Source organism: Coloeus monedula (assembly GCF_965178545.1).
Source record: "Coloeus monedula genome assembly, chromosome: 8".
In the NCBI taxonomy this organism is placed as follows: Eukaryota; Metazoa; Chordata; class Aves; order Passeriformes; family Corvidae; genus Coloeus; species Coloeus monedula.
The window spans coordinates 34,327,149-34,339,822 of NC_138788.1; the positions used below are offsets into that span (position 1 = coordinate 34,327,149).

At 41.9% G+C, this 12,674-nt stretch overlaps 1 protein-coding gene across 4 annotated transcripts in view; it reads left to right on the forward strand.

The window, feature by feature from the left end:
* Positions 1-12,674, forward strand: part of TACC2 (transforming acidic coiled-coil containing protein 2) — a 128,943-nt gene that overhangs the window by 96,118 nt on the left and 20,151 nt on the right. For 3 of the 4 annotated variants that reach the window (XM_082286255.1, XM_082286258.1, XM_082286257.1), the window contains 5 exons: positions 150-1,458; positions 6,004-6,064; positions 7,075-7,282; positions 11,051-11,112; positions 11,932-12,047. In XM_082286255.1, the coding sequence (XP_082142381.1) occupies positions 150-1,458; positions 6,004-6,064; positions 7,075-7,282; positions 11,051-11,112; positions 11,932-12,047 (1,756 nt within the window). The remainder of the gene's footprint in view (positions 1-149; positions 1,459-6,003; positions 6,065-7,074; positions 7,283-11,050; positions 11,113-11,931; positions 12,048-12,674) is intronic. The other variant, XM_082286256.1, reaches the window with a different exon arrangement.

Genomic DNA, 12,674 nt, shown 5'->3' on the forward strand with positions numbered 1-12,674 from the left:
AAAAGTCACTTCAGTTTGCTTAGTGAATTGGTATGATTTTAATGCCTTTTTCTTTTACTTGCAGTAATATTAGATTGTAACAAAACTTCCTAAGCCCCAGTTGTAAAAATGTGTTTGCAGTCCGCTGAGTTTTCTGTGTGTTCCCACAGGACTGTGTTCAGAAGCTGAACCCGTAACCGATGTGTCACACAGTGAACCAGTTCAAGAGAGCCCTTTCCGTCCCCCTCCCCATTCTTTCTCCACTGTCTTCGACGAGGACAAGCCCATAGCCAGCAGTGGAACCTACAACTTGGACTTTGATAACATCGAGCTGGTCGATTCTCTCCATGCCTTAGGAACGAGCTCTGCAGAGCCGAAGAATCGTGACCCCAAAGCAAATGTCCGGAGAAAATCCACGGATTCAGTCCCAGTTTCCAAATCCACGTTGTCTCGATCTCTCAGCCTGCAGGCCAGTGATTTTGATGGAGCATCTTACCTTGGCAACAGTGAGACGTTAGCACCGTCAGCAGATGTGTACGGTACTGGTTCAAGCAGTGCTTCCAGTACCCTCAAGAGAACGAAAAAACCCAGACCAGCTTCCTTAAAAAAGAAGCAGTCAGCCAAAAAACCTCTGGATGCTCCCCTGGTGAAGGAAACCCCACAAGAACCTCCTGAGCTTGGTCACGCAGCTTGTGAGGATAAAGCATCTGAGGTGAAGGCTGACTCAGCAAAGCCCGAATGTACTGAACCTTCCAAAATCTCTGCTGAGAAAGAGGAGGCCCCGCCTGTGCCTGAAGGATCCAACCCTTCGGATCCGGACCGTTTCGAAGGGATTAGTGCATTTAGCTCCGGAGGTGGCAAGGTGCAGAACTCTCCCCCTGCCAGCAGGAAAACACTACCTCTAACAACGGCCCCCGAGGCTGTGGAGGTGACTCCGCCGGACACCGGGGGACAGGAGGACCCTCCCGTCAAAGGTGTTGCGTTGAGGCTGGAGTTCGATTACTCTGAGGAGAAAGGGGGGAGCGAAGACCAGCAGGAGAGCACTCCTCCTCCCAAAAAAGCAGGGAAAAAGCCTGGTGCTAAAATGCCGCTACGGAGGCCAAAGACTAAAAAACCGGTGGAGAAGCTTGACAATGCTCCAACCACCCCGACCAAGTCGCCCACTGACCCAAATGAAATCCCCATCACAAAAGGCTCTTACACTTTTGATATCGACAAGTGGGATGATCCCAATTTCAACCCCTTCTCATCCAGTACAAAAATGCAGGAATCACCCAAACTGCCCCAACAAACGTACAGCTTCGAGCCAGACATGTGTGAGGACTCCATTGACCCTTTCAAGTCGTCTTCTAAGATAGCCAGCTCACCCTCCAAATCTCCAGCTTCCTTTGAGATACCAGCCAGTGCCAACGAAACGAATGGAACGGAAGGAGACAGCCTGAACAAACCTGCCAAGAAGAAGAAGACGCCACTAAAAACGTAAGTTAAAGGGCAGAGACGTTTCTAGAATAGAAGCAGCCCATTCCTCCCCCTTAGCACAGTTACACAGGATTTATATTTGAATAGAGAGAGGGAGATGACCGTGCATGTTGGTGGTCACAGCTGGAGTCACGCTGGGAGGCTGTTCCTGCTCTCCCTCAACCTGTTTCCTCAATAATTTGATATTTCCAGAGCTACCAACCCGCATTAGGCAACGGCATTTTTTAAGTCTTTGGACTCCGTGTAGTTTTGAACCTGGTTAAATTGTAATTTTATCAGGTTCGTGCCCAATTTTCTGTGATCTCATCCTGGGAAATCGATGCTGTTTAAGATGATCAAAGTAATCACGCCAGCACAACTATTTCATGAATCATTGTTTTTGAGCGTGGGATGTGAAATAGTAAGGCAGTGACAAATCTCATACTGCAAACAGCAGGAAAATGGTTTTATCCAGTGACTTAGGGTATTTAAAAGAAAATAAACTGAAACAGAAGAATGCAGTATTGAAATGTTTTTTTTTTTTACATACACAACTAAAAAATGTGAAAAAATTCCTTTTTGTGAGAGAGCTTACAGTTGTGCAGAAAGTTTAAAATCTCCAAAACTGCTACATGTTAGGGAAATATTCCGCTTTTAAACATAGGTGACAAATTCCAGGATAAATTTTCTACATTGCTGGTTTTAGATATTTGGTTAAAAATCCCTGTGGCTGGTTGCTGATTTGCATGTTGCTTTATTTGTTCAGATATGGTTATTTTGAGTTGGTGACCACTAAGTTTATATCCCATATATCTGAAATTGATCTCCTGTGTGTATCTATAAGACAGTATCCCAGTTCATGTCCCTTTATGGTTTAAATGTTCCAGCTAGCTAACAAAAATGGGAGCAAAAATTTTAAATACCAATTTAAGATAAGAAGATAACGTGCTTCATGTAAAGCAGTACAAAAGCTGACCTCCTGTGCAGGGTGAGATGGAGGTTATTCAGATTTTTCTGAACAGCCGCCTGCCTTCTAAGCTTCTAATTCAATTCCCTTGTCAGATTTGAGGAAGCTTGTTGCCATTATTTTCTTCCTAGGGGCATTTCTGATTTATGGGTAGTTTAGACCACTGTGAAGTTGAGTTGTGTTCTTTGAGAGAGGAGCCTGGTTTTTTCTGGTATTGCTTCTTTTTGAGGTATACCTGAAATTTAGTGGTAAATGACACATTTTCCAAACCTGCAGTCCAAACTGGTTTGGTCCAAACCAAGAAGATTTAAAAGTCTGACAGCAAGAGCAGAACAATTTGAATCTTACTGGGGAAGTGTAGAGGGGAATTTAACATCACCAGATCCTTAAGTTTTTGCAACCAGCTGGAGTCTCCTTGTGTCTTCCAGTAGCTGGAGTTGACAGACCCCCAGTGTGGGCCTCTTGGGTTCTCCCATCTGCTTTGAATATTGGAAAGAATTCCAAAGTTATTAATTTAGGGGCAAAATGAGTTTACAGAGAGTTTGCTAAGCCACATTTGTCCTTGGGAAAATGAATCACAGGAAAACCCCATCCTAGAATCACAAAGTTCACTGCTGGTCTTTATCATGGGGGAGAAGTGAATCTTCCCCAGCTCAGGGCTCACAAGTTCTTGGGTCAGGAGGGCTGCAGGAATTCCCAGCCTGTGCTTGGCACTGCTTTCACTGTGTTGTGTTGTGTGTTGCTCACTGCAGCCCCATAACCTGCTTTTGCAAGTGTTCTTTGGGTCTTTTTTTTTTACAGAGAGGAGACTCTGCATATTAATAACACATTGCAGCCTGCAGCTGTGGTACTTTCTAGAAGAAAATTACCCTAAGGCTTGTTAGGGGATGCCAGGGGAGGCAGTGGCAGGAGGGGTTATTAGCACTGTTGAGGGGTGCAGAAATCAAACCCTATGGACCAGTTTGAAAATGAGTTCCTCATGTGGAAGGCAGTGATTTCTAGATTAGAGGTGAGGAAGCCAGGCATGAGTTTAAGCCTTTGCTTAAGCCTTGCACTACTTTGAATCTGAGCCATGTGCTCAGTCTAATGTGTCAAATCAATAAAAATAAGCCATTTTTGTTCTTGAATGAAACCTGCAGTAGTCTAAGCATTGTGGAAAGATGAGGTTTTTAGAAGAGGTGTCAGCTTGATACAAATTGCTCTCTGGTCGTCTGCCTGAGTGCTGAGCTGCATGGAGACAAATCACATTGCTCAGGTGATGCTGAGCAAAGCTGATGCCTCCCCAGTGCCAGCTCACAGTGATGAGTAAAAATAGGTGGTTTGGAGAGACACTGCTTGTGCAGGCATTGCTCTGGAAGCTCTTGGATGGCTGGAGGCTGTTTAGAAATGGAAGGTGCCAGCTGTCATGACCATTGCACATGAGGAGAGATGAGCAGAAGCTGCCAAGCTTATAAGTAAATGAGAACTTTTCCTAGCCTAAGCTGTTTGGCAAGGTTTGATTCTGGTTTGGGAGATACCAGTTTGCTCTGTCAGAACACCAGGTTAGGTTTTGGAGAGAACCAAAACAGCTGAGATTTAAAGAAATGTCGTTTTCCATCCTGACCTGGGTAGATGGTTTGAAATGGTCAAGTAGCTTTTTCTTGTGCTGTCACAACACATCAGCAAACATGACAAAACCAGGAATAACCGTGCCCTCTCCTTAAGCTTAGCTGCCATTCAGGAACAGTTTTGCATCTCATATAATAACAAATACTGTGTTTTGAAAAGCAAGCAGGTGGCCTCCATCACGGAAGGCAAGGACAGTTAGTGTGTTGAAAGGAAGTTGAAGGTGTCAGCTTTGAAAAATGTGTTCTATAAGATGAAAGCGTGTCAGAAGTATAGCATTGAACTGGAAAACACTGAAGGACTTGATGAATATTTTTTTTCTCCTCATGTATTTCACAATAAGAAGTAGGGGTTAAGTTTATACAGGTAGAAAATATGCATGATCAGATTGCCTTAACACATTAACATTAACAGAGTATTTGTAGGTTAATCTTTTTTGTCAGTTCCTTCTGTCTGTCTCTCTTTTCTTTGTCTTATTTGTCTTAGGATGGTAGAAGATGTGATGTCTGTATGTTCTCTGTTGTAAGTAATTCTCAGCTAACAATTCAAATTTCCACTTTTTTGATTTATGGGCTTTTTAATTTTACTTATTTATTTTGCAGCATGATCAGTTGTTATTCAGCATGAAGCTTTTATGTTAATGATTTCACTTCACTTGCACATATGAAAGCTATTTTAAGTAAGATGCCTGACTGTGAATGAGTTTGAGGAATCTGTTGCCTCATTATCTGTTGCCTATCAAAGAAGATCCTCATTTAAAAACTATGGAGATTTTGTATCCTTGAGCTAAAATATGGAAGTTTTATTTCTACCATTGAACAATGTTGTACAGTCAATTCTTTGTAACTACTGCATAAAGTGCTTGTCCTTCTTAAAGGAAAAAGTTATCCTTTTTAATTCTGTCATCATAACTGGATAATTAATGGCATTGAACACACCAATATTCAGCTGCTCAATTTATTTTCCCCTCTAGAAGTGGTATTGATTTACCCTCTGCCAATTGAAACCCACCATTAGAATTTCTAGTGACAACCTTGCCATCATTGCTTAGGGATGAGCTGGTGGGCAGTAATTTTTGCCACTGCATCTCAGTTCAAACATAAAGTCTTTATCAGTGAGTTTGCTGTGGTATTTTTCTCCCTCTTGTAGCTCATAACATAAATGGTTTTGAATAACTCTGGCAATCTGCATCAAGAGAACAGATAGAGAATTAGTTTATTTCTGGTTAGAAAATATTTTAGCCAATTGTGAATAAACATAAAGGCAACATTCATAATTATCCATCATCATGACATAATGTGTGTTCTTCATTCCTTTTGCTTGATTGAAACCTGTGGGATTTTGGAGGGCTACAGTGTTCATGCTCCCAGTCTGCACTGTGAGGTGTTGGGGGAACTGGAAGCAGAATTGCCATATTTCTTGTTGTATTTGTTTTTAAAAACATTGTTACGCCCATTTGTAATGACACAGGTTGTTCTGGCATCTGGGGAACAGCATCTGCCTCCGATGGTTTTATTCTGTTCATCTAAAGCAGACCAGGTTTTATCTTCATGGTTTTTGGGGTCATTGGAGCCTAAGTTTATCACAGTTTTAATTCTCAGGTAAAGGTGTGGGTTAGACCTAATTTTTGGATGGGAAACTGAAGCAGACAGAAGCCAAATCATTTCCACAGGGCCCCAGAGGGTGCCTGTGGTGGAGCAGGGATTTGAACTGCAGCCGAGCAGTAACTCTGCTCTGTGAATGTGTGAGGAGTTAGCATGAAAAATATGGCAATCCTGCTGTTCTCAGCTTTTGGGGAATCAAGGCCTGTTCCAAGTGCATGACAGAAATATGTACCCATGGCATGTTTGTCTGTGGTGCTGCTGCCTAATGGATGGGATTTTAATGCAGAAGGGCTTACAGAGGTTGCATTGTCTGTGCTGTCTCTTGCTAAGTGTGAAGTGACCTGATTCTTGCTGAAATTACCATATTAACAGTGTGACCTTTATTTTCAGTGATACATTTAGGGTGAAAAAATCACCAAAAAGATCCCCGCTGTCAGATCCTCCTTCTCAGGTAAAGTGCTGCTTTATTTTAATGCATGTAATTTGTGTTCTTGAAGGGGCAAAAAAGGGGAAATTTAATTGTGGAATTGTACATTTGGTAACAGAAGAGAGTTTTGTTTATTGGTGTCCAAGTATAGTGCATTAAGCTATAACCATAAGGCATTAACCTTTTGGTCTCTAGAAGTGTGTGTACAACATAGATCTAGTATTTGCCCTGGGAATTCCAGTTAGAGTATTAGCAAATGTATTTTGGAAAGCCCTGAGTTAAGATGGAGCAAGGATAGGAGTAAATATCTTCAGTCAGTTGTCTGAAAAACGAGACATCACTATCCACCCTGGAATTTTAAGATTAGGAAGTAAGAAGCTAAATGCACCAAATTGGTGGGCTGGAAAGGAAATAGAAATAAACCAAGTGGGCTGATCTTCCAGGAACATGTGCTTGGATAGTTTGATTCCATGTTGTAAACTGCTGGCAGGTGGTTTTCTTGGAAGAGAAGTTAACAAAAGCTGCTCTTCTACAAAGGCCTGACTGCTTTGATGTGGCACAGCTCCTTCCACACTGCTGTTCCTCTTCCTGTTATCCATCCTGCCCTTTTATTTGTGTTGCTTGACAACGTAGAAGTGAAGAAAGGGGAAAGGGTTCGTGACCTCGTGGACCTAGGAAGGTTTGCTCCTATGAGGGAAGCCTACAAAGTCAGTTTTGGTAGTCAGAGACTTCAGTGATGGATGATGTGTGCCACTTGTGTCAAGTGCCTAACAGATTTCAACAGCTCTGGATCTTCTTTCTTCCCTGTTATCAAAGCAGCTTTGCAATGCAAGTGTATCATCAAAGAGCTTAGTTATACTGGGAAAACTTGCTGCTGGTAGAGTTGGTATTTTCCATTAGGTATTTTACACAGAGCTGCAGCAGAGATTACGGAATTAAAAAGATGGCTCAGGCGGTGCAGAGGAATTCAGAGATTGAGCTGTTCCATGTGTTAGTGAAAGATAATGGAATTAATTGGCTCTTGTTTGCTGCAGGACCCTACTCCACTGCCAACTCCAGAAACACCTCCTGTCATCTCCACAGTGGTTCATGCCACGGATGAGGAGAAACTGGCGTCCTCCGTGACGGGTCAGAAGTGGACCTGCATGACTGTGGACCTGAACACGGACAAGCAGGACTACCCACAGCCCTCTGACCTGTCCACCTTCGTCAACGAGACCAAGTTCAGCTCTCCCACAGAGGGTACTGTCTGTTCCAGCCAGGGGGATGTTTACTGAGAGAGGGGGTTTGGTTAGGCTGAGGATGTTGGCCTGTACTCTGCTGAATGCAGACTCTTATTAGGGAACCCTACAAATGGTGCTCTCTGGGCCATTCTGGGGAACCTGGCAATTATGGGGAGCTGAATATAAGACCCCAGTAGTCCAACGTTGAGTTTCCAGGGAAGAGAAGATGCTTAAAGGGAGACAGGAGGGGCCTTCAGAGAAAGGCTTTTGCTTCCTTTGTGTGATTAATTGTTCTCTGCGTGCAATGTATTCTCTGAGTGCCTTCACAGGAGACTGGGGTCTGATACTGCTCCAGAGTCACTGAGCTACTGATTCTGCCTGAGCCTGTTCCTTAACCTGGATGGGAGAAGGTCCCATGTCAAAATTCTGCTCAAATTTTCTGTATTGCATTAATACCCTTAACATTCCATCTCTCCTCCAGCTTCCTGGGCTCCAGGTATCTTTATGCATAAGGATGTCCAGGATATCCCCTGCATAAGATAGTTACCATTCATATTTCCAGATAAAATTCCGTACTAGATCAGCCTATTAATGTTTTTCCTGCCATACCTTCCTGTAAGCATTTGTGAGCTAAAGGTGGAAGTTTCTGTTTAGAGAACTGTCATTCCAGGTCTGTGAAATGTGGAAGAGACAGAATTAAGAAAATTTGTGTGTGGCCTTCCTTGGGGCTACCGAAGGGAATTCTGCTTTGCAACATCTGCTCCAAAGGCAGATGTTCAGCTTTGTGGGTGGAAGCATGTTTGAGTTTAACTTGGCTTAAACTTTTTCTTCTTGATCAGAATTCATGTTTTTTCCCCTAACCTTTCAGTCCCTGTCCCAGTCTGCCATTAAATCTCCTTTATGCCATTTTAGGCTGGGTCTAAATTTATGACTGATTAAGAACTGCTAAACTTGTAGGTCAAGGTGTTTGACATCAAAAACCACAACAATCACAGTGCTTTTGTTCATATGCATGTGCTCGTGTACCCTAGGCTTTTTGGAAATCTGTTGAGTCTTCTTCTGAACAGATAAGTATTTCAGTCTAGATGAATTCATTTGGCTTCGTTGTCAAATTATAAATTTTAGACACTGACTTCCCTGTTTTTATTTTAAATTTAAATTTTAAAAAATAACTTAAAGAAACACCTTTTAGAAAATAAGCCCCCCTAAATCTGGGAAAATGGAAACTATATGGAAGGAAATGGAGCAAAAGAATACAGAGACACTCTGAAACAATCATTTTAGCTTTCCAAGTGGGTAGAAGAAAGTGAGCAAAGCTCCTAATTAAATGGTAATTGTCCTGTCTCATGTGTGCTGCATGGTACAGTCGGGGGTTCAGATTGCATGCTCATTATAATCAAACATGCTTCCGCTTTTCACATCTCTTAAAAATAATAATTCTTTCCCCTTCACAGTCTTGCTCCTGCAGCTTTGAGAAGTTTCTGAGTAATTTGAGGGCTGTTTCTCAGTTCAGATATTTTTACCTCTCCCAGACACCCGTGTAAGTGTTACCCTGTAACACAACACTGCTTTGGTACAGATACAGCCCAGCTCCTGAATCAGCCCGTGCATCCAGCCCTCATCTGTTTCAGGCACTGCCTATAGCTGCTGCCATTTTCCTGTTGCACAGACCCGAAATAAGCCGTAATTGTTAGCAGAAAAATCTGATGTAATCTTGCAGCTATTTGTAGGAGGAGTTGGAGGACATCACTTAGTAAGTCTGTTGTACGTGTTTATAAAAGATAATTATCTTGCTTCGTGGGATAGCCTGGGCTTTTCTAATGTTGAATGTATAGAGATAACCAGAGCCTGAGATTTTGGAGGGGAGATGATGTCTGAGAGGAGAGGAGAGAGAGGAATTATGCTGGAGACTCCTGAGAGCAGTGAGACGAAACAAACTGCGTTTAGCCAGCCGCGTTACTCCTTTTGTTTCTACTTGGACTATTTCCATCTGTGTCCTGCCTTTTTGTTTTTTTTTTTTTTCTCAGCAGTAAAGTTAAATCTGTGTTGTCCCAGCAGTCAGTTTGGACGGGGATTGCAGAGCTGCTGGCAGTGCTGCAGGCAGGTGGAGGATCCCTGTGGCTGTGCCAGCAGAGGACAGTGCCGGAACGTCTGCTGCCCTTGAGCCTGCCTGGACACTCAGGGATTGCTCTTTGGAGCATAAAGCTGCTCCATAAATGCTCCTGATGCACCTCACTGGGCTGCTTGTAGATAAATGGGATACAGAAAGGCAGTTTCTAAACGCTGCTGTTACCTGGGATTTCAGGCTTTATCCTGCAGTTCAGCTCCTCGTAGAGGGTTTGAATTCATCCTTCCAGTTTGGGTTTTGCTTTCACTGGGAAGAAGAGTGAGTGAGATAGGATATCGCTGGTATCTGACACCAGGAGGTTGTCCATCTTGCCTGGCTCCCTATTACCACTTAAAACATATGGTGCTAGGAATTTAAATGTGAGGAGCCTGCTATTACAGCATTCTCTTCACTTGCAAGTTTTACTGTGAATATCCCCAAGTACTAGAGTTGGTGGCTCTTTCTCTTCAGTGGTTGTTTGACAAAAGACATAACTTGTGGAATTACAGTCCTTGTGCACTGCTTTTTATTATTAAAAAACATAAATCAAGCATTGTAAAATCACACTGAACCCTCTAAAACTCTTTTAATCAACAAAACAGGCAAGAGATTACCTTCAGGGTTGTTTGTTTTTAAACATTTCAATGATGGTCATCATCTTCCTAATGCAAGCCCTACTTTTCAAAAGCTGTCCAAATCTAGATGGATTTAAGCACATGATTTTATCATTATGAAAATGCTATTGTGCCATTCCTTAGGATTTCTTTACAATGGAAATCAAATTAGGCATGTGGTTTATTGAATTAAGTCATGGAAACAGAATAAAGTACAGCATTTGGACAAATTAATTATGCTTTTAATTCTTAAATTAGGTTGTCATTGTAGGAAGTGTGCTTTTATTTGAGTGCAGGAAGGTATGATCTCTTTTCCTGTGTTAGATCTCTCAGTTGCTGTATCAGCTGCTGGGTGACCATGGATTGGGAAGAAATGTTGTGTTATTCCCTCCAGTGTAACTGGGAGATTAGAAACAGAGAAGCAGTTAAGATTTGCATTTTTATTAAATTTTAGACTTAGGGTTCTTTGTAAACTTTCCTGCCTTAGACTCTTTCTCTGAAAATAAAGTGTGAGAACAGCCCAGTAAGCTGGGCTGGTGACTCACCCCTGGTCCATGAGCATTCAGGTGTTTTAGGTATCTTTTTCTTAAGTGATATCACAGTAGTTGGTTGTAATTAAGAATTGTGTGATAAACATGAAGAAATAGAAATTAATTAATTTCTCAACAGCTGTTAATTTTTTTTTTTTAAGGAAATTGGCATCAGCACTGCCAATTATTGAAAAAATGTGTTTTCTGTGATAAGATAACATTATGGGTTAAAGTTGTCTGTACTCTGAAATGACTCTGAAACTTTCTTAAGCTTCTGGTCCCTGGGGCAAATTGAAAAGCTGATTTTTTTTCTGGCAAGATGATTTGCTTGAAATGTGTCATAGGTTCATTGTTGAAAATCAGTGACTATCAGTGCACCTTCTGTTTTCTCTCTGTATTTCCTATTTTTAGTATGTCATAGGAAGGTATTGAGCAGAGTGGGAGTGGCCCTTGTCAATGAGAAGGGATCTCATTTGCTTCTGCAAAAATCATGGCATGGCATATATGAACACCACTTTTTCTTGTTTCTGTTGCAGAATTGGAATATGGCAACTCGTATGAAATAGAATATATGGAGAAAATAGGCTCCTCTGTGCCTGTAAGTTCTCACCTCCATTTCCATTCATTTGCATTCCCTTGTCATAATATACCATCCTGATAATGCCCTCAGCATCACCACCCTTTAAATTAATTATAATGTGCCTGCAGCAAATTTGCAAAACCAGTTCCTTGAAATTGGCATAACTGGGGTAAATTGCCTGTGCTTTGTTGTCCTGTGTCCTGTAAAGCTTGTTCCATTTTATGTTTTTATTTTAAAGCTAGCATCACAGTAGTTCTTTCAGGAGATTCAAAGCCAATCAGTATTTCCAGCAGTGCAGAATGCAGAGCTGTCTACACCAACTATTGAACTATTTAAGAAACTGAGAGAAAAACTTTGAAGAAGCTGGAGGGAATCAGGAGAGACACAGAATTAGTGTGAAGTATGGAATGCAGAACTATACATCATCATTTCTTTCACCTTCTTTTTAATCCATGGATTTGATTGCTTGACTGGATCCAATGAGGGGATATTCACTGGGGAAGTTAGGAAAATCAGGCATGTATGCCAGGTACTTAAACCAATGAGAATTTTCAATGAATATTTTAGTAACACCCTCAGCCAAGGGATGCCTCCTGCCTGACAGGACCAGAGAAATCTGATTAACCCCAAAGTGGGAGGAGAGCCACTACAAAGAGTGAACTGTTTAGGTTTTGTCCTTTGATGGTTTCTTCCTGAAAGGGTCCATCTCAGTATCAGCATTACAACCCTGTATTATTAGTTTTCTGTCATTTGCTCACTGAAGGCTTCAGTGACCTGAATTAGCTTTAATGGAGAATGGGTGAATTGCTTAATGAGTTTCTCTTTCCCTGTCGCCAGCAGGATGATAGCACCCCGAAGAAACAGTCCTTGTACCTAATGTTTGATGCACAGCAGGAGAGCCCAGTGAAATCACCTCCCATCAGACTGTCTGACTCCACAACTCCCTGCTCAGGGTAGGTCACTGCGAGCAGTGGAAGAGGGTGTCAGGGGAGTGCGTTACCCTCAGAGCACGTACACAGGCACTTCTTCCTCTCCCTGCCTCTGTGTTGCCAAGTTATTTGTTTAAAAATAGATCCCCATCTGTGTGCACATATGATAGAGAACAGAGGGCAAAGATGCACAAGTTTCATGATGCGAGGGAGTAAGGACATCTATTTCTCCTTCACGTTCTAACTAAATAGAGTCACAGTGGCAACTGTTTCACTGGACAGTGGCCTCCTACATAAAGCTTTTTCCTCAGATACTGAGGCAATTTTCATGTTAATCTAGAAATTTGTTGATTGCAATTTTTCACTTGGCTTTTCCTGGTTACATTTTCTGAACAAGGACTCTTGTTCATAAGACCAGGATGTGGGAGTTGTTTTTACTTCCAATAATTTTGCTAGTCAAGGACATCTGTTCTTGTTAGTAAGAGTTGTGTTTTGGGAGAGAGGTAGGTTACAATGAGAAGGGCTAAAAAGGCAAGTGAGAAATGTTGAAGGAATGTGACATTTCTGATGGAACTGGTTTTATTTAGCCATCTCCAGTGCATTGTTTTGAAAGGATATTGCAAAGTGTTATGAGATATAATGATGTAAAAT